General features: G+C 35.5%; 1 protein-coding gene and 2 long non-coding RNA genes across 4 annotated transcripts; all 3 read right to left on the bottom strand.

Annotated features, from left to right (window-relative positions):
• Positions 1–15035: 15035 nt before the first annotated feature.
• LOC107874710 lies at positions 15036–17222 on the bottom strand. Of its 2 annotated transcripts, none has more exons than XR_007056793.1 (5): positions 16987–17222; positions 16797–16877; positions 16328–16699; positions 15994–16098; positions 15036–15895 (listed from the first exon to the last, which is right to left on the bottom strand). It is a non-coding gene; the product is annotated as an uncharacterized LOC107874710 (long non-coding RNA). The 2 variants fall into 2 exon arrangements; XR_007056794.1 differs by having other exon boundaries at positions 16517–16699.
• A 308-nt stretch (positions 17223–17530) lies between these two features.
• LOC124899347 lies at positions 17531–18697 on the bottom strand. The gene is made up of 3 exons (XR_007056792.1): positions 18583–18697; positions 17979–18072; positions 17531–17887 (listed from the first exon to the last, which is right to left on the bottom strand). It is a non-coding gene; the product is annotated as an uncharacterized LOC124899347 (long non-coding RNA).
• A 443-nt stretch (positions 18698–19140) lies between these two features.
• LOC124885244 lies at positions 19141–20327 on the bottom strand. Its single transcript, XM_047413947.1, has 3 exons — positions 19936–20327; positions 19351–19434; positions 19141–19251 (listed from the first exon to the last, which is right to left on the bottom strand). Exons 1-3 carry the CDS (start codon positions 20104–20106, stop codon positions 19141–19143), a joined length of 366 nt encoding a protein of 121 aa, XP_047269903.1. The 5' UTR covers positions 20107–20327.
• Positions 20328–25475: the final 5148 nt, after the last annotated feature.

Below are 25475 nucleotides of genomic sequence, written 5' to 3'. Positions count from 1 at the left end.
CAGGTAGGATACAATATCATATGGCCCACATCGGAAACTACGGTTTCTAGCAATGAGCTCTTACACTCAAACGCCTTCTTTGGGTAACCTACTAGCTCTCTTAAGCCTAACTTTTAGTTCTTTAAAGTAGACATGTTCATACTTTCAAAACATTTGATACTTATCTTATTAAGGGAATGAAATCACCGGTTATCGTCATACCCTGACTTGCAAGTCAATCAAATCACATCATATTAATCTATAGCCCTTTTCACTTATTATCATATTAGTAACCACCTTAACTTTTAAACAAAAGATGAGAGAGAGTTATGCAATAAATCTTTCATTCAAAATTTTCATCAAAATATTCTCCTCCCAATTGCAGAATCAATTGGTGATCGTCATTTCTTAAAATCCAAGGAAGTTGTTAATTTGACACAATGAACATTTATCATGTAAAAACATATACTCAACATGTCATAAATAGTACCGAACTATGATCATTTAAGAATCATTCACCCATTAGTTTTTCATTTAGAAGGTTCATGCCTTTAAACAACCTATAACAATCAAAATCGACTATATCATGTTAAAAGAGGGAGTTTCCATCATTCGTGATCTCATCCAAACTTTACAAAATCAAATATACACAGTTATAGTTCAAATTCCATGAAAAGTGGTTCAAGACAACATATATTTTTCATGAAAACATCGGATGATGCATATTTTTAGAAAACAATATCGAGAAACATAATTGGGAATCTTTAATCTTGATAAAACGTTTACACTTACGCCCATGATTTTTAGAGTAGTCCCACATACCTTAGATTAGAAGATTTGAAAGATGAAACCCGAGTCTTGATCTGCTTCTTGAAATTTTGAACTTAAGGATTGGTTCTTGATTTCTTGTTCTTGGAGGTGGCTAGAGTTTTTAGTTTTGAGAGAAAATTGAACAAAAGAGGCAATTGATTCTTATAGGGGCTGAACTTTTATGTTGTAGATGGATTAGAGTCAAGTAAAGGACCCTTTTGACCATAGAAACGCAAAAACAAAACTTGAAAATTAGGTGCGTACGACAGAGCGTGCGTCGCACGCTAATCGCGCGCAGCTACTGTCTCTCTCATAAAAATGGTTGTAACTTTTTTCTTGGGTATTGGATTTAGGCAAAATTAATATCGTTCGAAAGAGGACTCAAATACATTTCATTTGATATAAAGTAGGCCCTCTAAGTCGATATGTACAAGAAGTTATGGTCGATAAAAATTGACCCTAGTTTAGACGCTCATCGAAACTCAATTGGAAAACATTCAACTTGCCCTTGAGTTGAGGTACCTCTAAGATCTCAATTCATGCTCGACATGACACCCATACTACATAATTGATTTAACTGATACGGAATAAACAAGGGAACACGAAATGACACCCCAAAACAGTCCACAAATCACAACAAATCGTGGACCAAACGGGGACCTCTCTTGGATTCACTATCTAGAACAAGAACGAAGAGGATACAAGGTGTTAATACAACAAAACAGAAAGCCAACAACAATTTTAGCAACACAAGATGAAGCTCCACAATATTACAATAGCAACAAGAACAAACGGGTTACATTAACAACACAAGAAGCCGAAACTAAAACAAGATACAAGATATATAGTTGACAAGTGTTGATGTAGTCTTAACAATCCAAGAGCATATTCCACTCTTGGACCTTTAAAACTTCACACAACAAACACCTAACTCTTACAATTGACACAATAGAGGCATCCACCACCCAAGAACCAAAGTATCAAGCAAAATGCAACACACAGGAGAATCCACCCTTATGTTATGCCCTAGTTTCAATTGGACTCTCTCTCACTCTAATAGAAGTATTCTTCAATAATAATGATCAACTAAAGAAATAAACCCTACAATGTTCTATTTATACTACATTACAATAATAGATAAAATGACAAAAGGGCCCTTTAGTGACTAATCATCAAAAATACTCAAAAGTATCATGATCATGATCATACTTGTATCATCCTCTCCATATTGAGAGGAATTTGCCCACAAATTCATAATCTTACCTCTTTTACAAAGACACTTCACAATCTCCTTCACACGGCCACACATCTTCTACATCTTCCTCGCCTTGGATTTTAGCCTCTTTTTGCTCTTCATCTTGAGGCTTGCCATCAACCTTAGCCGATCCAATTACTAATTCTTCCCCTAGATAGTACAATTTTCCCTCCCTTAGGATCACGTTCCTCCGGTTTGCGCACTCATTAGCCTTGTGCCCCCCCTTCCCTTGGCATTTGAAGCATTGAAATACCTTAGGATTGGAAGTAGAATTCAATTTACCTTCATAACTTGGAGAATGTTTTTGGACAACCTTGGTGGCCTCGGGTTGGGTAGCCATGAATGAGTTATCTTTGAGCTCCCTCTCAACCTCTAAAGCCGCATGGAATATGCCATCTATGGTGTTGAATTTGTGAAGCATCATGCGAGTGGAGAAGTCCTTGTTTAACTCTACCTTGAAGTGCACAATGTCATGACTTAATTTCTCGCCTCGGTGGTCAAGTTTCAACATCAATTGTTGAAATTCATCATAGTAAGCCATGACACTCTTGTTCCTTTGCCTCAAATTGTACAATTTAGCAAGGAACTCATGCCTATAAATCTCGAGAAATTACCTTTGTTGCATAATGTTGTTCAATCTAAACAAAGGAGGAGGTTGTCCCCCAATCATCTAATTCCCAAACCGTTTACCATACTCCCACTATGTATTAGCATACCCTTCGAAGTGAGCTATAGCATAACAACTTTTTTTTTCTTTGGTGAGATCATTAAGTTGGAAGATATTGTCACAAGATGACTCCCATGCATGTTAGGCTTGGGGATCACTCTCACTTTTGAAAACGGGAAGGTTCACTTTGATGAAATTAAGACCTACATCTCGGTTTGGGTGGCCATCTCTCAACTCTTGGACTAACTCCCCATGTCTACGCCTCATTCTTTCTTACCTCAAGTAAACATCATCATACGGACCATAACCATCATGTTGTTCTACCCTACCATAGCTTTCAAATTGGATGGGTCTATTTGGGTTAAGTGGAGCTTGTAGTGGCGGGATTGGGTTTGGATAGTGAGTTCTTTGGTCAAGTGGAGTTTGGATGGGAGGGTTCGGGTTTGGTGATGGTATTTCGGTTCCAAGCCCTTCTTGTTGGACTTGGTGGAGTGGAGGATGGCTTGGTCTATCTTGTTCTCGGCTTTGGGAGTAAAGATTGGTTTAATTTATGGCAATTGGTGTATATTGCATTTGGTGCAAGGTCTCAGGAGTATTAGTTCAGGAAATATTTTGAGGGGTAGAAGGTCGACTCCTTTTTCTATCCACACGTTCAAATCTCCCACTCATTGATGCCATATCCGTATTTAATTTCTCAAGAAACATATTCAACCTAGCCATATCTCGGGACATAGTTTCAAGTCGAGCCAAAATGATATTGATGGCATTACTATCCATTGTTTGAACATTTGAAGCCTCCGGATCCATTGTGGCGGTATCGAAAATAACCCTTCAAGTTACGGTGCAATCAAGTTACCAAATCAGTCCGCAACGTCACACACAATATTACAATGTAAAACCTATAACACAAAACACGCGTTGTCTCAAAACAACCTCCCACAATGAGATCCCACCTTCAAGTTTTTTCAAACTCAAGCTCAACATTGGAGGATAGCTCAAATAACCTCCAATTCAGCTCAAATTCAAACCCTATACTCCTTTAGTGTTAGAGAACACAAATCTAACACTAAAAGTACAAGAAAAATGCAAAATCAAATAATCAAAATTTGACCTAGGGTAAAAAATAGGTTTGGTATATTTTTTGGGATTTTTCATTTTGACACTTCTTTTTTTGTTGGGATTTTCAATTTCTATACTCTAATAGTGTTAGGGAACAAGATCTAACACTAGAAACACACAAAAATTAAGTTTTTAAAAGACCCTAAAAACGTGAACACTGACTTTTTATTTTCAAGATAACAATCCCAAGATTGATTTTGTTGGAACAAAATCAAACCTTGCTTTGATACCAAATGATATGGAACAAAAAAGGGAATACGAAATAACACCCCAAAATAGTCCACAAATCACAACAAATCGTGGACCAAACGGGGACCTCTCTCGGATTCACTATCTAGAACAAGAAAGAGGAGGATAAAAGGTGTTACTACACCAAAGCAGCCAGCCAACAACAAGTTTCGCAACACAAGATGAAGCTCCACAATATTACAATAGAAACAAGAATAATTGGGTTACATTAACAACACAAGAAGCCAAAACTAAAACAAGATACAAGATAGATAGATAGACAAGTGTTGATGCAGTCTTAACAACCCAAGAGCATATTCCACTCTTGGACCTTTAAAAGTTCACACAACAAATACCTAACTCTTACAATTGACACAAGAGAGTCGTCCACCACCCAAGAACCAACGTATCAAGTAAAATGCAACACACAAGAGAATCCACCCTTATGTTATGCCCTAGTTTCAATTGGACTCTCTCTCACTCTAAGAGAAGTATTCTTCAATGATAATGATATACTAAAGAAATTAACCCTACAATGCTCTATTTATACTACATTACAATAATAGAAAAAATGTCAAAGGGGCCCTTTAGTGACTAGTCTTCAAAAATACTCAAAAGTGTCATGATCATGATCATACTTGTATCATTAACTCACTAAATTTGCATAGGATTTGTGGCTTTTGGAACCTCTACACGTAGGAATGAAGGTTTATGTTCTAGCCCAAAAATGCAGAGTGTTACAATAAGGTGGTCATGTGTTATGTTTACATTGTTCAAAACCCATGAAAATTGTTAATTTGACACGATAAATGTTTATCATACAAAAACACCCACTCAACATGTCATAAATCGCATCATTCTATGATCATTAGTAAATGATTCACCCTCTAGTTTTCATTAAGAAAAATTCATGCATTTAAACGATCCATCACACTTGAAATCAAAGATGTCATAATGGGAGAAGGAGTTTTGTCATTCATGCTCTTAATTAAACTTTACAACACAACCAAAAATATATATCCATAATTATAGTTCAATTCCATGAAATGTGATTCAAGACAAACATATGCTTTCATCAAAACAATTCCATGATACATGTTTTTCGAAATAATATTAAACATTATTTGTTAACAAGATTATAGATCTTTGAATTTGATAAAAGGCATCATACATAAATATGACTCTAAACTTCACACCAAATTATAATTTTGACCTTAAACATTGATAGTGCACAAATAGAACCTTTAACTATTCAAAACCTGAACAAACATGATCTCCGACTTTGCAACCCCCATGCGTGAGTTTCACTGGCACCGACATGGAAATCTCATCCTATCACACAGTGCCACATCGTTAAAAGGGCTGACATGGAGGGAGATCATATTTGTGTAGTTTTGAATAGTTAAAGGTCATATTTGTGCACTATCAAAGTTTTGCTTTTTGCGTTAAAATGGTGTCATTTTTATTATTATTATTATTAATTTATTTCTATAGCAGCAGCACCTAGCTTTTTTTTTTTAAAAAAAAGTCACTAGCAGGGATCGAACCCTTATTATTATTGTTTTATTTATTTCTATAGCAACAGAACCTAGCTTTTTTTTATTTAAAAAAAGCGACTAGCAGGAATCAAACCCACGCAGTAGGCTGAAAGAAGCACACAAGAAGAGTAAATAACACTGCTGGGCTATCTAAGTGCCTTCTTTCTTAGAGAAACATATCATGTCTGCATTATTACATACCTATAAGCTTCAATATGTTCCTACCTATCATTCGAGGATGAATGATCCCAATTGGGAGATAATATAACACCCCGCATTTTGGGCTAAAATAAAAACCATGATTTCGATGCATTGATAATCCTGAAGCCATAAATCCTATGCAAATATGGCATGTTAATTATTTGTGTAGTATATAAATACATTCAAGCTTGAATTTAGATCATAGAGGTCCTTCAACTCAAGGACGAGTTGAAACTATTTCAATCGATTAAGTTTTAGTGGATGTTGTAATTTGTGTCAGATTCCATTGACCTTAACTCATTGTATATGTCGAATTAGAGAGTGTACTATGTGTTAAATGATAGGTCTTTGAGTTATCTTTCCAACGATACCAATGTTGCTAAAATCGGGCACCCAAGCAAGAAGGTATGGACTTTCAAAGTAATAGGCGGCGCCTATGTAAACATAGGTGATAGCATAGGCGGCGCCTATGTAAACATAGGTGATAACATCGGAGGCGCCTATGTAAACATAGGCGATAGTATAGGCAATGCCTATGTAAAGGTTTCAGCTGACTTAAACACTCCGTTTTTGGGGTAAAATGGTCCTTTTCCACCCCTATATATACCACCAACACGGGATTTAATCCTCAAAAACCAAAATATTATCATATTCATCAAATTATCTCAAGAATACTCCTTAGGGTTTCAAAATAAAAACCCAATTAACTCAAGATTTAGCCGTGGGTTTTTGAAACCAATTACATATTTGGAATCCCTAGAACGTAGGTATCAAGAAGCACCTAGCATATTCGCATATAGAGGTACGTGGGGTTATCCAAAAATCTCATAGGTCATTAAATTCATGTTTTTACAAATAGGGGTTTTGAAACTACGAATATAATTATGTTTTGAACGTTTCTATAATATTGAATTTGGTCTTTAGGCCTACTTCCTAATGATTTGACATATTATATATATATATGCGTGTGTTTCTAAAAGGTGATATTTTGAGAGAATGAATTATATCAAAATCCCTCTCTTGATGTGAATTTGTTTTGAAAGTGCATATGATGTAAATTGTTTGAAAACATCATGAAAAGCATAACATGAAATGTTTTGAGAATTTATATGATTTTGACTTGAAAACGAGAGGGTTATTTGTGTTGAAACATGTTGAATACAATGGTTGAATGAGATGAATAATGTGATATTGATGGATTGCAAGTCGGGTATGACGATACCCTACAGAATATGATAAGTGATTGAATCAGATGAAATTTGAATGCATTGATTTTACATGAGTTAGGTGGATGCCCGAAGAAGGTGTTTTAGTGTAAGGGCTCATTGCTGGAAACCGTGTTTGCTGACAAGGGAATTTGGTACTAGGCTAAGTGATCTTGAGAACTTGACTTTATGTCATTCCCAAATTGGGATTATAGGTAGGAGCCCAGGCTAAGTGATCTTGGGATCTACTATTGGGTCGAGACACCATGCTGTGTGATCTTGTGTGTCTTCCCCTCATGAATACTCTAATCTAGATGACAACTGGGATTTGACAGTTGGTGTAAATTATGTAGGGTATTCCACCTAGCTCAGCTGCATTTCATTGTTATTGAAAACAATTACATTATGCTCATGTGTTTTCAAATGATTTGATATGACACTGCTTTTTAATGGCTCTCACCTATATTGTGTAAAAATATTATAATTCTATTTTGATTTCTCTGCGTACCAGTACTTTTGTATTGACCCCCTTCCCTCCCAGGTTCGAAGGCACAGTCTAGGTGTCCAGATAACCAGTAAATTTCTTCCGACAGATTGCAAAATCAAGTGGTGAGCCTTATATATTTCGGAAGGCCTAACGTCTTCTATTTCATTTATCATTTATTAGTTTTGGTTCTGCTGGGGGCCTTGTCCTAGTTTTCAAATAGACATTGTTTCAGTCATGTAGTAGAGATTTCGCAGACGGTGTTAGAGATGTTGATTTTCATTATGGGACACTATTCCCCATTTTCATTTTCATATGATTCTTGACCATGTTTCCATTATATTGTGTATCTTCCGCATTTCTTTTGTCATGAATTATGTGCATGATTATCAGAAAGATAGTGGTGTTTCAGGCCTTTATGGTTTGGAATGCTCGTCACGGCAAGGGCCGCGGTTCAGGTCGTGACACAAAGTTTAAGGTCAAAGTTATAATTTGGTGTCAACTTTAGGGTCATATTTATGTATTATGCCTTAATAAACACAAGAAAAACTTATCCCCATGGAGTTTCAGGGTAGTCCCACATACCTTATGTTAATTAGTTTGAAGATTGGAATGCTAGTTTTGATTTCCTTCTTGAAATCTTGATGTTAAAAAGCTTGAATTCTTGTTTTGGAGAAGAAGAGTTAAATCTTTTTCTTGGGAGGTGGGTAGGAATTTCTTTGAGAGAAAATTGATCAAAGAGGCAACTAATGCTCCTTGGGGCTGAAATTTGGTGTTATGGACGGTTTTTGGTAAGGGAATATGACTAAAGTGCTCCTAGTCCCTTAAGGAATTGAAACAATATGTGAAACAACTTCAGTTCACGTTAGATATCACGTTGCGGAGAGCAATGTGTCGCGTCCTCATCGCATCTTACTGCCTCTCACAAAAATTGTACTTTTTACTCGGATAGCGGATTAAGGTGAAATTGGTATTATTGGAAAGATAGTCAATTATATACAATTTGGTGGGTATTGAGCTGCAAAATTCTACATGTATCGAAATTTATTATAATGCCTCAATTTTCTGAACCGAAATGTTACACACTGCTCATTACCCCAAAGGACGACAAGCTAACCCATGACTGATATCTGTACCTATAAACTGCATAATATCTCATAAAATATGCATAAAAATGAACTGTAAGGCCATAAGGTTCAATACTGATACATATCTGAAATACATGGTATAACAATACCAGAAAGAAACATAAATACTGAATTCTGAACATCTAATCTGACATCTAGTCCGAAAGCCTCTTACTGAACTGAATAAACATTTGAAGGAACATGTCCCCAACTAACTCCATCAACTGAAATACAGTAATAAAGTAATAATAATATTTTTCTCAAATGAGAGGAGCACTAACTGCTGAAATCTGCAATGCTACTGCCGCTCTAAAACTCGTGCCTTTGTACTTATGGCGTCAAATAAAACACCATAGCGTGAATGCGTCAGTATGTGTGAATGTACTGAGTATACAAGTGAGGTAGGCTAAATGCAAAGGGTTTTATATGCATGAACAATGTTAACTAATATGAGCGTGACATTACATACATACTTAACTGCAACTAAACTCATGGTGATACTGACTGCTGAGTCTGAATATTGACAACAGGAGTTTACCAAAGCTGAGATACTGAATGATTGAGTTACTGATATTGATATGTAATTTACTAAAAAGTGAGGAACTGATACTATATTACTGAACTGATAAAGAAATGATTGTTTCTCATTGTTTTGATTATGAAGAACTGATTTGATTGACCGTATATAATAGTCCTGAAACTGAGCTCATGATAACATGACTACTGAGTACGAATACTGATGACATATATTTACTTATAAAATATCATGAATGATAACTGAATTCTGATAACTGATATATCTGATAACCTGAGTTGTTACAACTGATAGCATAAATGACTGTATTTGACAGTCCTAAATTTGATGAAACTAGCTGAGTTCCATACTGTATCTGACAGTCCTGATATCCTAAAGAACTATCTCTGAGTTCTTTCACTGAGACTGATACTGAAATTATGGGACGTAGTTATATAAGTGACATTCCCCAAATACGCTATAATAGCTAAGATGGGGTCCAATCGCTGCCCTTATTAGAAGGGTGTCAATACCACACCTCTTGTAAAGACAAGCTGTGAGTGACCCTCATCTGGCAGGTACTCTAATTAGAATGGTTGAAACCTTCATCTGACAGGTTAAGCCACCTCATCTACCTTCAACTGATAGGTATTGATGTCTCAACCTATGCTGGCTACATAGTTTTGGAACGCAAGGACTGCTTCTCAGAATCACACCCTCTACTGGCAGGTGAGTTCATATCCTTGGGTTCGCTCAGTGCTGAATCCTACTCCCAACTAAATGACACTAAACTGATTATACTGAACTTATTTCCTAGTTCTTACTATAATTAACTGAACTGTTACTGATTGTTCTGTTTAACTAAATTAAACATGGACTGAGTTTATTGAGTTTTGATGGCTAACGGAACACCACTGAATTCTGTTAACTGACTAAATGCTACTGAGTTCTGTTAGTTGACTGAAGTCTACTGAATATGGCTTAACTGAGAGTATCGTAAAAATATGACATGGCTCTAGGCACACAACTATATTTTTTGGGTAAGAATACCCCCAGGACTCGATGGAAGGAAACTGACATCACTTTACATACAAGGGTACTTGACCAACATTAACAATCCATAATATAGCATCTACGGGGAATTCATAAATCATGTGGTTTTCATAACCTTTTCATATAGATAACATCATGGTTAATTCTTATATCATGAAAAGACAACAACATATTCATAGCACATTAATAGCATAGAAATCATCTTGATCAAGTATACATGGCATAACTTAAGAGACATGGAAAAATCTTGGAGCATGAAGACTAGGTACTTGATCATCATTTATTCGTTGAGGCACAATATCAAATACATGTTAGGAATAGCTTTAGAAAGGGAGGGAGTCAACTTAAGCACATGGATATGGCATGGAATCATCATTTAGATCACAAATAGGTTAAAGTGCTCAATTCTTCTTCACTTAGGCATTTTAACAAACACCTTGCATGCACTATTTAGGGCATAGGCCTAATGATCAATTTTATACACCACAACACCATAATTCAACTCAATTCCACCAATTGAATCAAAAAAATATCATGGTATCATGAGCAACATGTAAAGATTCAAACTTTATTCACACAGCAAGGAATTCACGTGAAATTATAAAACATGTAGTAAGGACTTGTTAATTGAGCACTCTTAAATCAGGAAAACATGATTATGCCTATTCTAGGTATTTCGTCGAACACCTTGCATGCACACTTTATGGAATAAGTGTTTTTAATAATTTAGTCATCTTAAACCACCCAATTTCATGGATTTTAACTACAAGTACACATACTTCATGAGAATCACACTAAATTAACATCTTGATGCATAAACAACAACCATCAATATGTACATGATCATATCTCAACAAGACAATCACAATATAGTATTTAAAGCATGGTTCTTGGACTCCTATAGATGAATGGAATCTCTGGATGAACACTACATATACCTTAGGTGGAAGATTCTTGAAGAAATTCTTAGACATGTTCTTGATTCCTTGACTAGGGTTCTTGTTCCTTTGAGAGAAAATAAATTGGCTCTTGAGTTTGAAAAATGTGAATATCATATATTCTTGAAGAAGGATTTGATTCTTGTTAAAGGTTATGATCTTGAGAAAAACCCTTCTTTTGATGTTGAAGATAAATGAGGAGTTATGTTGTTCAATTGATCGGATTTGGGTCTTCAAATTGAAACCCTAGCTTGAGTTCTTGAGAGGATTTTGAGAAGAGGAGTATATTTTGCTGCAAATAAGCCTTAATTCCGTGTTTGGGGTATATATATAGGGGTGGAAGATGACCAAAATACCCCTAAGGAACAATTAAGGTCAAATTTGTCCCTAATTGACTGTCTGATAGGCTGAAAGAAATTGGTCATAACTTTTTATTTAGATGTCCAAATGGGATGAAACTAATTTCATTGGAAGTAAAACTCACAAATATTTCCATTGATATATAGCAGATCTCACATTTCATTATATATTAGGAGTTATGATCATTTGAAGTTGACCCTGAAATACTGAAAAAACTGGGCAAGCACTGGAGTTAGCAGGCTGCGCGGGCTAATCGCCTGGGGCTGGGCACCAAAACATGCCTTTACGCTACTACAAAAATTATAAAACTCACCCCGGATATACTACAAGATTTTCCGATCGTAACTCAACTTGAAAATTGTAAAACGGACGTTGGGAAGGTGGCCAAATAAATCCCCAAAGTTTGGATGTCTAAAATAAGACTAAGTGTTGAATCTTGAACACTTAGCAAAATTTTCTAAGTCTTGGTATCTTTCATGGAGCTTTACGAGCGGAATTTGACAGGCGATTTTGTGGGGTATTACAGTTATACACGTTCAAAGTAGACCCTTGTAAAATCGAATACAAAGATTTAGCCGAATGAAAGGCCCTTAGCTCAACTTCGCTCTAAATGATTCCTAAGAACATTTTTCACCTCGAAAGCACTTCACACATGAATTTAAAAATAAAAATCATGGAATTAGAGTTTACAAACATAGGAATGACGGTTCGATTTCTAGCTCAAAAATGTGGGGTGTTACGTAATGCTTCGAAGTGATATTGTTCAACTAAAACCTAATCTCAAAGTCACTTTTGAGAACAACGAAATACAATAGCAATGTTAGTCATCGTCCATTCAATTAGCTACAATCATTGTGTAGTTGAACAAATAGAAATAAACAGAATGACTCAATTATATAAAAACATAACAAAATTGATTCATATCCTATTAAAGGCTTGTCAAACTATAGATAAGGAGCCTAGCTACTAATAATATTGTTTAAGAACATAGCGAAGAATTCCATAACAAGAAGTAAACGACGAGAGAAAGTGAAACTCTAAGTCGAATTCTCTTTGCTCCTACCACTCTTCGTGTTCTTACCTACCAAAGAATCTTTAGCATTTTTTTGCTACCAATCTCCTCAATGTGTTTTCTAGAGTGTTTTTATGACATAAGATGTGTGGGAATTCAAATAAGCCCACTAAAATTTGGAGGATCAATTTTTTCTGACTCGTCTAAGCTCATTCTTAACCGGGATCGTAGACAAGCCTGGTTAGCTCTAAAATTGCTTTTGATTCTTGTCTATTCTATCTATCTCGCTTCACGAGGTCCTTAGATGAGTCCGGCCGTCCTTCTTTTTTCTCTTGCTTCAAATCAAGCCAGCCAAAATCACTTTAGTTTGAACGTGTTTATTAATAATGCTTCGAAACTTTAAATTTTACTTTATTATTTTGTTCAGTTATTTAATACTAACGGTAAAAAATAAAAAATATAACAAATTTCTGTTGATTTCATAAATTGGATAAGTGAACTTAAATAACTACTTTTAGTACGGGTCAAGTAAAATAAAACAGAGAGTGTGACATCTTGGTACTCCATTGCATTTTACTTGGCTCATATTGACTTGGCAATCCCGTTGAGAAAATATTTATTAGTGATTTATTTTACTAAACTAACCTTATTAATTATGCTTTGAAAATATAAATTTAATTATTAATACTTTGTATAATCATTAAATGATTAGAAGAACATGATAAGGCTTCTGTCGATTTCATGAATTGGACAAATAAATTGAAACCACTACTTTTAATAAGAAGGCCAAGTAAAATAGAATGAAGAGAGTAACTTTAATATTATCAACTGTGTGAAAGTTTTTAATAGGTGTGCCTGTTTGAAGTGGTGAAGGCCTATGCTAGGGTAAGAAAAAAAGTAGGTTGGAAGATTCTGTTGACACCTGTATTGTAACACCCCATATAATTCTTTTCTTGACTTAACTCTTAGTTGCACGCATGGAAAGTTAGGGTCTGAAAATTTTTCTAAGTGTTGAGAGACTTAGTCATATTTTAAGCTTCCTAATTTCGAAGATTTTAACTAGGTCTTCCCGACCCCGAGACGTAGATTTTTGAGTTAATTCATGTTCAGGGGTGTAAGGAGCATGTCTCGGGGAAGTTTTGGATTTTTCGGACGAGGAATGGATCTTGTTTGGATATCAATTCCAGTATCTCATCGCGATAGGACCGCATCGCGGTGCCTATAGTGATGGAGCCTTCACTGCATCGTGGCTCTCTAAAACACAATTTGTTCCGAGTTTAATTGCTTGAGGGGCAATTGAGTCTTTTCCCCTCAACCAATTCGTCCAATCCTGGTTAAAATCATCAGTTAGTGTGTTAAATTGCCCATCTCCTCCAATTGTACTCTCAAACAAACCCTTCCCTCTTCCCCAACAACAAGAATTTAAGCCTTTTAAGTTCAAGATTCTCAAGAAAGTGTCAAGATTAGGGATTAGTCGTTCAATTTAAGAATCTTAAGGTACGTGGGATTATCATAATCCTCATGGGTATCAATTTACTATTTTTAAACAAGCTTTAAAGAGTGTATACTTATGCATACGAAATTGCTTTCAAGCGTATCTATGGACATGATTGACAATCCCATATTTTTATGAAGTCTTGTAGAAATTATGGTGTGGTACCCTAAGTTCAAAACGTTTTTCATGTGTTCATGTGATATTAAGTATGTGAAGATAAATGATAGACAATGATTTATGTAATTTCCCCTCTCTTACTATGATATTCATTGTTTTCGCATGTTGTGGGTTGATTGTATAGATTGCTAAAAGCTTGAATTTGAAGGTTCTTCTCTATTATGCATAAATTGTACTGTTGTTATGATTAAATGAGAGGGCTTTTACTTGATTTATAAGTGTTCGTGTTTCAATTGAGAATTGCATTTATTTGATAAAGAAGATGACCACTGTAGAAAAAGTATTGAAGAGAGAAAGTGGTTTGTTTTTCATGTGCTTTCTAAGTATGAACTCATGCATGAATTTTAAATATTTTGGGGTAGTCAATAATAAGTTTTAAAATAAAATGGACAGCAGAGATGTTGTGGTATGAATAAAAGACTTGCAAGTCTGGGTATGACGATACCCTATTGTGATGTGCCCAAAACAGAATAAGAGAGAAATAAGCATAAGAAAAAGGCATGTTCTAAAGAGTCAAAAAATTGGGCTTAAGAGAGAGTTAGATGTTACCGACACGGGTTCATGATTTTCCTGACATAGGGATTGTACGCTGGTGAAGTCCCTGTGGCATAGTCGAGATGCAGAGACTCCAACCCTTACGGTAAACTTGGGTTGGGGCCTTGGCCGCCGAGCTAATGGCGGATTCCATGTAGAATGTGGAATTACAGATTGTAGGGTGTACTATCAGGTTAGAAGAGAAATAATGAGTAGAGTCATGTTTATGAGAAAATGTTCACACTTATCAAATGATGCCCAGGTGTTTTCAAACATTTTACATTAACATGTTTTACTAAATGCTCCCACCTATATTGTATAAAAATATGTTCTGTTCTGAATGGTTCTACGTACCAGTACATTTTGTAGGATATCTAGAATTATCCATGGACTTGTATAAATAGGAGGCACATTGTGCATTTGTAGCCATCCAGAAAAATAGAAATCACTTGAAAGTTTCAGCTTTTTTCTTCCCTACAGTCTCTTTTGTAGCAATTTACAACCGCAATTTCCCTACATTTTTCTCCTTGGAGCTTTACTCTTGACGTTCCCTTCGTTGTTGACAGGCACACTAGTGTGCTAGCAACCAAAATTTGTCATCAGATAATATACAAGGCATATAACTGATGAGGATAACCATTTCTCAAATATAGAACTATCCTTAATACACCAAACCGAACCAACGATGGTTAAAAAATAATCTCAACATTACTTATCCCAACTGTTCAAACGACCCTTAAATGCAATACTCTGCGTGCAACAAAATGTAATTTTCAGGTTCAAATCAATGTACGCCTAGTTAGCATACTTATTATTTACAAGGTATCAAATAATAAACCCAGACATCTACTCTAGTTAAAATATTTGGGTAAGGTAGACATCTAAGCTAAAAAAATATTTTGGGAAATTATAGAAGCTTTGTCAATTTTCTGACAGGACTCGACACGCTCTGCAAATACTCAGCAAAAGGTCAAAGCATATAAACTAATTGTATGTGAAAGCCTACACCACCATTGTAACATGTCAAAACTCATTGTCTAAGAGACCTATAAACTCATTGTACAAATGAACCCAAAAGCCCCCTTTACATGATATAACTGAAGGACTGTTTCTTTTTAGAACCCCCTTCTCCATACAGATCATTCCACTGAAGAAGCTCTGTCATATTTGCGGATTCAGATGAAATACCTTGGGCAAACCTACTAGAACAGCCGATCACAGTTCTCCAATCGTCAACACCCTTATGCAGTTAAATAATTAGAAAGTGTAAAGACACTGCCAGAACTTTTCAACTCACCTGCTGATGAGAATATCTGAAGTCGTCCATATTCAGTGGCCGTAAGTCTGCACTGCTGCTTAGTGCTGGAGGTGGTCCACCATTAGCACTAGGTGCGGTCTGTTCCTATAATTAAATGTGAGCATTAGATGCCTGTTTTAGCAAGTATATAAAGGAGGCATGCGCACACAAAAATATATATACACACAAGGGCCTCCTAAATTTCCTTCTACGTCATTCTTGCAAGTATAGCTCAAATCAGATGAATAGAATAGCCAAGTTAATCAGCACAGAATCTCTATTGTCTTTTCCTTCTATATTGTTACATGTTTTATACGTTTTGTTATTAAATTACCATCTGAACTGGCCCTCAAACTTATGTTTCTCCCGAGTTGTAAAATCAGTCACTGACGCTTGCGCCAGTGTAGGCTTCCTACATCACACCCCATTGGAATGCGACCTTCTCCGGACCGTGCGAGAATGTGGATGCTTCATGCACTAGACTGCCTTTTCTTTTCATAAACTCAAGTCATTCCTCTTTTACCTGCGTGGCAGTCGCCTTATAACAGCCTCATCAAGGTCAAATGGCCTGTTTGTTGCTGCAAGTACCAGAACTCGTTCTGTATCCTTTGTGTGCAACCCATCCCAATGCAGCATGAATTCATTTTTCAATTTGCGCATTGACTCATGTTCTGGATTTTCCCTTCGTCCCAGCATACTATCAACCCTTAGAAATCCACATAAACAAACAGGAGACAAAAGGGATCAGAAAAAGTATAGAATTTTAAAGCAGGAGGGATCAAAGAAATATGCTAACATCTTACCTCATCTACAAAAATAACGCTGGGAGCAATTTTACTAGCCAGTGAGAAGACAGCTTTTATGCATTTCTCACTCTGACCCCACTGCAGCATTGGAAAAGAAAAAGATTAAGGTTGTTCTAATGCGAAGAAACTACTATGAACAACATCACCCATACTAAATAGAACACAAATAAGCTCCAAGCAAACAAACCTTTGAACCGATAGTTGACATTGAAATATTAATAAAATTTGCTCCCGCTTCAGTGGCAACGGCTTTTGAAAGCATGGTTTTCCCAGTTCTAGCAGGACCAAACAAAAGTATTCCTTTGCAGGGCTGCGGACGAAATTGACGACCAATCATTTTCTTAAGTAATCACAAATCTCTATATAATGCTTCAAAATTCAAGTCCCAAAAGGAGAAACAACAGTTGAAGTAACTTTTCTCATCTAAGCACAAACTTCCTGTCAAACCATTCAGATGAATTCAAGAAAAAATTATAAGAAAGAAGCAAACAAAAGAGTATGAAATATAAGTAACTGTCTTTATCTGCAAGTTAACTGTGGAAGTATTGTGCTCAAACTTAAACCAATGTTATTAGGTAATAGTCTTGTTTTAGTGGGAAAAACAAATGGATAAAAACAAAGCTGGAGTAATTGATCCTTGAACTAAAAGGTCAAATACTTCCAAGCTTTTATACAAACTAATCTTAATTAGACGAGCAAAATATGGATCAATTGCAGATGTAAACCTCGGTTAGTTGACTCTTAGATAAAAATTCAGGTATTTGTAAGGGAAGCATGACCAGCTCTTTTAATGTATCCTTCACATTTCCAAGTGCACCGACATCATCAAATGTCACCCCAATATCACTGAGAGCAACAACATCAGCGAGAAGTGCCTTTTCAAACTCATTTTCGGTCTCAACATCCTGCGTTAATCACAAATTTGTTCATGAGTTCACAAGTTAGTATTCTCCATATCAAATTAAGGAGCTTCTTATACAAACTTCGCGAACCATCAGATAAGGAATATTATAATCAGCTTAACTGACTTCTTCAAGCTAGTGGTGTCATTTTTCTTAGCTTGTAAGAGTTCCAACCCATACTGAATGCTGCTAAATCACAAAAGATTCCCACAATTGTTCAATTCAACAATTATTACAGTCAAAGAATATCATGGATTGGTGCTGCTATTTTTATTACCTAACTGGAGATAAAACTAGCCTCATGTCAAGATTTTCTCGAGTGTTCTGCATCAAGTGATGGCTCAACGCCCATCCAACAACCTTCTCTGCACCTTCAAGCACCCAAAAACAGTATTAACTTCAGCTCTTTTTGCAAAAAACACTTGGATGTATTTACATTGATGTAATGCATCTAAAATTTAGATTCTTCAACACCTAAAGCTTAGGATTCGAGGACACTGATAGGAGTATGGGTCCAAGTATAAAGATACAACCAATATATATTGCGACATGTATGTAAGTAAATTTTCGACAATTAATATAAGTTATTAAATTAAATTAGAATCCTTAAACTCTTTGATATCACTTAATATCCGATCAACCTATAGTTCTTAGCCATTAGTATTATCAAAGCACATAAGTTAGCTCGACCAAATACTGTATAGATTCGACACCCACACTCAAATCATGTCCGATCGACACTGATGTGGTAGGGATTTTGAAGGATCTAAAAGACATAGTGACGAAACTATACTGAGAATCTAAAGTATCCCACACATCCCTCAACCCCCTTGTCACAACTATATAAAGAAAAATGAAAAATAGTGAAAGCAGAAGCTTACTTTTAACAGAGAAATTTTGGTCTTTGATGCACAATGTCTCTAGTCCAATGCATTCTAATCCAATCCGACTCAGAACCTAGATAAGAGCGACAATCATATATAAATAAGATTTTAATCTATTGAATTCAGAAATCAATCATTCAACTTGTTCTCACAATTTATTTTAAAATAGAAAATATCACAGAGCAGTAACCCAGTCTTAGAATGCTGGAAATATGTTGACAGCATTTATGGGGAAATCAGGAATATATAGCAGATGTATTGAGTCGAAAAGGGTGGAATTTCGGTTTCAGAGTTAACTTCTGCAGCAGCTGGAGGTGTTCCAGGGGACAACATACAGTGAAGATTACTTAACATGGAAAGGCTACATTATGACGATCTTTACGGTAAGGTCAACTTATTGTTTTTACACAGGGTTTCAACTGGAATTGGAAACATATTTGGGAAGTCAAGGATAGCTCCATTTGAAGCTGTTTGTTTTTCCTGACCGGCAGCAAGGAAACATCTAGTACTTTCTGAAGGGAGTCACAAATGTATTAAAATTGGTCATTCATACCTTTAAAGGTCAGAAAGCCTTACTCTATGCAAGCTATTAAAATTTTCTTTCATTGTGAGGGTATCAACATCTTGATCTAGTTGTTGTTTCCAAGTCGATAAAAGTGCTGCATCCTGCAATACTTAAAGCTACTCAGTGATTTGCTAAAGTAAGAACAAGATCATATAAAATTCTATAGAATTTAAACAACAGACCTATGGCATGTGAATTACCACTTTATTTGGGAAAAGATTTATCAAAAATTTATTTGTCCTTGCAGACCGTTTCCCCTTGTCATGCATCTCCCCAAAACTATCCTGAATATATCAAAATTCAGTACTATAAGCCACTGAAATAGCGGAAAAAGCGCCTAAAATGAAGAGTAAAGGAACTGAAAGGCCTAATTCACGGCCATAAGCAAAAGGGTATTAGTTGGAATTAGAATTATTTTGTGGTTTGGTTTTATAGAATACTTGTTGCGACATTTATCAAAGAAGTATCTGTTTTTAGAAAACTAGATCATGCTGATGGTTTTCAAAAATCCTTTTAGATTGTTTTTCAAAAATAAGTCTAGTTTCCAATCAAACAAAGTAGTTATTCGTATCCAAATGCCTTGGATTAATATAAAAGACATAGCACGCTTCCAAAATTAATACCCCCAAAATGCCCAACAGGACCAAAAAGAAAAAAGAAGAAAAAGAACACAGGCCTACATGCAAAGTAGGAGTCTTTCCCTGTTATTTCTAATTCAACATCCTCATTTACAAGATATTTTCAGCACTAATTAAAAATTATTAAAAAAGTTGAAGAGCTTATACCGGGAAGGCGGGATCAAATAAAGTGCTGCTCAAATTGGTGAAGAGCGATCCTCCAGTCTCTGACTGCAAAGAGTAAAATGGAAATTCGTGTTTAGACCTTATTTTGTCAAGCAATTGGGCATAACTCTTCCACTCCCCCACCCATATGTGTAAAAATATTGCATTGGGCATAACTTGACTCGAAGGGCTAGCTCATGAGGGGAGTATGCTATGAGTACGGTCACGATCATGGACTTTTTTTGAGTATTTTGAAGACCACCTAAAGAGTGCACAAGTCTAAGTGTGAAGGAGGCCCAAAACCGTCCCAAGCACACTCCATGGGCCGTTTTTGGAGCCATTTTCATTGAAGGGTATTTTAGTCTTTTGCCTTTTTTTTTGTAATGTAATATAAATTGAACATTGTAGGGTTTTAGTTGGTAGTTTTTATGAATGTTGAAGAAAGAACACTCCTCTTAGAGAGAGAGAGTCCACAACCATAGCTAGGGCATAGCATAAGGGTGGATTCTCTTGTGTGTTGCATTTTGCTTGATATGTTGGTGCTTGGGTGGTGGACGCCTCTCTTGTTCTTGTGTTGTTAATGTAACCCGTTTGTTCTTGTTGCTATTATAATATTGTGGAGCTTCATCTTGTGTTGCTAAACTTGTTGTTGGCTGTCTATTTTGGTGTATTAAGACCTTGTATCCTCTTCTTTCTTGTTCTAGATAGTGTATCCGAGAGAGGTCCCCATGTGGTCCACGATTTGTTGTGATTTGTGGATTATTTTGGAGTGTGATTTCTTGTTCTCTTTTTTATTCCGTATCTTTTGGTATCAAAGAAAGGATGGTTTTTGTTCCCATAAATCCAATCTTCAGTTTGATTAGTCGAAAAAAAAGTTGATAAAAACTGAAAAAATCCAAAAAATAGCAATCTGTCCATTTTTGTGTTCTTGGCCAAAAATAGTGTTGTGTTGTTGTCTTGGCCGATATTTTCTTATTTTTATTGACTACATGTTGTAGTTCTTTTGTTTGTATAGTGTGTTTCTAGTGTTTCTTCTTTCTCACTAACACTAAAAGTGTCTAGATCTAAAGGTTGAGCTTATATTATTGACATTGTTGTTGTGAACTTGAAGTGGCCATGTGTTGATCCTTATTGTTAAAGGTTGGTGTTGTTGTTGTTGAGTTCTTGATCTTGACCATGTGTTATTGTTGTGAATTGGTGGCTTAAGAACTTCTTGTTGAATTTGTTATTGAAAGGTGAAACTTGACAAAGTGTTGATTGAAGTGTGAGACCAACTTGAACCTTAGACTCCAAGATTCAAAAGTTTGTGTTCTTGGTGTCCTTGGTGTTCTTCACCAATTTCATCATTTATTGAAAAAAAGTGGATGTTAGATCTAAGAGCCTGAAGGAAGGAGGTGCAGTATTTGTTAGTCATCAAATACTTTTACCACCACTTCCAACCACTCAAAGACTTTACAACCCTTTTCCAACCAACTTCCATGTTTTGAGGGCCTTGTTTTAAGGGAAAATATTTAAAAAGTCCATGTCTTGAAACATGAGTTGAAAAAGAGTTCCAAGACTTATTCTTTCCCTCCTTAAATAATTCCACCAATTCAGATAAAAAATTGGTCAAGACTTGAACCTTGGAGGATACAACTTGACAAAACCGTGACCAATTGAGGGTTGCCAAATCATCACATTTTTACTGTTCACCGATAATTTTTAAGCTTAAATTTTAGATTTCTTAGTTTCATTTTATTGTTTCGTTTGTTGATTCCATTACTAACTTACAAGCTAGTACTACAATGTAAGTTAGTTTTGAAACCTTTTTTCATGTATACGTTACTTTGTGTGTCTTATTCTTTTGACTCGCGGTAATACTTGGTCCACCTCTCAATGCCTCATAGAGTACAAGCAAAGTTACGACACTTGTAAGATCAAAGTGTGAAAAATCCGAGAGACAAAACAATAGAGAGGGAGTGTGAGGACCATTCTTGTACAACTAACTTGTTTGTTGTTTTGTAGGTAACTTTTGGCCATAATGGAAACCATTTTGGCCCTCCTTGATGCTTTATCCCGAGACCTTGCTGACGGCACCAATTTTTTGTCCAAAGCATCCACATTGTCATCTCTCTAAAAAATCAATTCACACCAACCAAAAAGAACCCAAAAAATCAATTTACTCACCCGACGCTTGACAAAAAAATCAAAAAAAAAAAAGAAAGAAAGATAAAGTATAACTTTGAGTGAACGTTTTGATGCTTCAGAAAATGATGTATATCATCTACCTAAAAAAATTAATTTACTAACCAAATGCTTAACAAAAAACAAAAAATGAATGAAGTAGAAATTTGATTTACCTTTGTACGCTTCGCAGAAGGAGGTGCATCATCCACTTAAAAAAATGAATTTGATACAATCAAGGAAGAAAAAAAAAAAAAAGAATTAGTTCACTCATCGAATGTTTAGCAAAAAACTAAAACAAAAAAATTGAATGAAGTGAAAATTTATGTGAACCTTTGAAAGCTTTGAAAATGGAGGTACATCATCAGACGACGATGAGGTCGGTCGTTTTGGCGATACCACTTTTGTTGAGTGAAAGAGAGGAACAGGTTGGTGTTTTGGCTTCTTGCTTTGTTGCTCTATTCAACATTACTGTTGATACTTCAGTAGTGTTGTTTTCTTGAAAGATAATAGAGTATAGACAGGTAAGCACAGTTGGGCAAAAGAGAAATTAACCCAAAAAAATTGACTTTTTATATATTTTGATCAGATTACATTAATAAGGAGAATTCTACTGCATAAGTCATTTATTATTGTAATTAAGAAAAAATATAACTATCATTTAAGGACCCGTTTGATCATAATTTTTTTTTCTTATTTTCCTGAATTGAACTTCAGAAAACGTATTTGGTCATAAAATTTTGAAAATTCTATTTTTATTTTTGCGAGAATTTTCAAAATTCTAAAAACAACAAAGAAGTTGTCACTTTTTTAATCCAAATTACCCACAAAAATTTAAAAACAACTCAATTTTATTCCATTGCCAAGCACAACTTTAATTTTTAAATATCATGGTTCACTTCGAAAATAAAAACTAATTTTTTCTATTTTCCACAATGAAACATGGTCAAAAGCCAACTATTTTTTTTTTCGGGGGGCGGGGGGTATTTATTGTATATTAATTACGCCAAAAGCTTGTCCTAAAAAGGTCAACTCATCGTTGTAAATATAATTTGATTTTAAGTTTGGAGTCGAATTCTACAGTGAACTAATTGTCACAACCCGAACTAGGGCCTGGCCGTGACGGACATCCTGAACCATGATGGCTCGAACATCCTACTCTATCTTATCTAGTAATCATGCACAACATTCATATCATAAAAGAAAATGCAGAAATATAATCTAATACGGAAACATGGTCATTAACTCTGGGTTTCAAGACATAAGAAAGAAAACTGCAATTCAAAACATATGAATAAGATCTGAGTTAGTCTGTGAAATCTCTACTACATCTCAAAACTATTCTGAAAACTGGGACAAGTCCCCCAATAGAACAAAACAACGAAATAACATAATTTGAAATAATAGGCCTTCCGGGACAAAGAAGGCTCAATACTGCACGACTCACTTCTCTCTGGAATACTCTACTGATTAGCCAGACCATTAGACTGTGTCTCTAAACTTGGGAGGTAGGGGGTCAATACATATGTACTGGTATGCAGAGCAAATCCAAAATAATAATTTATATTCAACATATTTGGGAGCAATTTAAAAACAGTTCATAAACATGTCATATAGTACGAAATCTCATGGGCCTTTCTGAAAGTCTCTGAAAGAAAATTATCTGAACTCTGAGACATTCTTTGTTTTACTTCTGCGCTATGTGGTATACCCTACAACACTGAAATTCCACGGGCTATATGGAATCTACCATTGACTCGGTGGGGAAGACTCCAACCCAAGTGTGCCACAAGGGTTAGAGTCTCTGACTCTACTATGCCACACGACTGTCGCCAGAATAAAAATAATATACCCGAATAGGCAAATCACGATTTTAGGCTATGAGTTATTTGAACTCAAACTTTCATCGGGTAAGCACCTAACCCTCTTTAAGCCCAGTTTTAACTCTTTAAAATATGCATTCTCTGAAATCAAACTCTAAAAACATACTCTGTTATGGCATACATACTTATGGTATCGTCATACCATTGACTTGCAAGTCACATCTCTGTGCCATTATTAGCATATTACAATCTGTGTTTCAAAACATAAATTCGGGACCACCATATCAACAAATCATTTCAAAGAACTCTTTCTCTAAAACTCATGTAAAAAGATGTACACAACTCTCCTTGTCAAACTTTCAATGATGCAGGGTGGTCATGTCAAATCTCTTAATATTATGCAGATCTTTCTCTTTTAACAAGATATATTTACATCAAGAAACTCCCTCTCTTAAATCTCTAAATCATGCTCAAAATACTATGGTATTTGAGTAAACAAATTGCAAGCTGTAAATCATGCATTTCAAATCCTTCACATTAAGATCATAAACTTAAAGTCAAATCCTTCACATTAAGATCATAAACTTAAAGTCATCACAAGATAGAGATTTCATAAGTTGTGCTCTCAAACAATCTTAAATCTAAATTTTCATACATATACATATACATGTAAATCAATTTAAGGGAGAAAGAGATAAACACCAAATCAACAATACAATTAAACATTCATAATGCATAATAAATCATGTATTTCAAAACCCCCTTTTTAAATTCATGATTGATAATCTTTAAATCATGTTCTAGTGTTTACAAGCGCATGTAGTTTTTAGGATAAATACCACGTACCTCAATTTAGAAATTTGAGGGATGATTCTTGAAGCCTACGATTTGGAAATTCCAAATCTTCAATGAATCTTGAAAATCCACAGTTAAATCTTGAGTTATTTGGGTTTTCTTATTTGAAACCCTAAGGACTGTTCTTGATGCTTTTTGATAAAAAAATCAATAATAAGGTCATTTGCGATTAAATTCCGTGTTTAGGCTGATAAGGGGGTGAAAAACACCGAATATACCCTTAATGAGATGGACTAAAAATATAACTGGGAGCCCGATTTTATGGGCCACCGCAATGCACCATAATCGCGGTGACTTGAAATTGACGAGTGGGATTCTTAAGGTCACCACGACACGGAGCCATCATATTTTCCCACTAGTTGGGACCTAAAACATCAGCGTGATGTACCACAATCACGCTATGCTACTGGAATTTGACAATTTCTAAATAGGCCCCCTCGGCAATGCCTCAAGCACAAAAACGATGGTATTTTATTACTAGATCTAAAATTAGCCATGACTTCTTACCCGAGTATCAAATTTGGGCGAATCTTATATCGACGGTGACCTTATTACCCAATGGACATGTCTAAGAATTCATAATAACTATGTCAGGTTCGGAAAGTTATTTTTGGAATATCTGACTCTCTAACCTTCAACTGATGGTATCCCAAACGAAGCTCTATTTTTTTAAAAAAAATAGCACCCTAAAGCAGGTAAAAA

The sequence above is a fragment of the Capsicum annuum genome, chromosome 6 (assembly GCF_002878395.1).
Source record: "Capsicum annuum cultivar UCD-10X-F1 chromosome 6, UCD10Xv1.1, whole genome shotgun sequence".
Classification (NCBI taxonomy): Eukaryota; Viridiplantae; Streptophyta; class Magnoliopsida; order Solanales; family Solanaceae; genus Capsicum; species Capsicum annuum.
The sequence above is the reverse complement of the archived record's forward strand: the minus strand, read 5'-3'. Positions and strand labels throughout refer to the sequence as shown.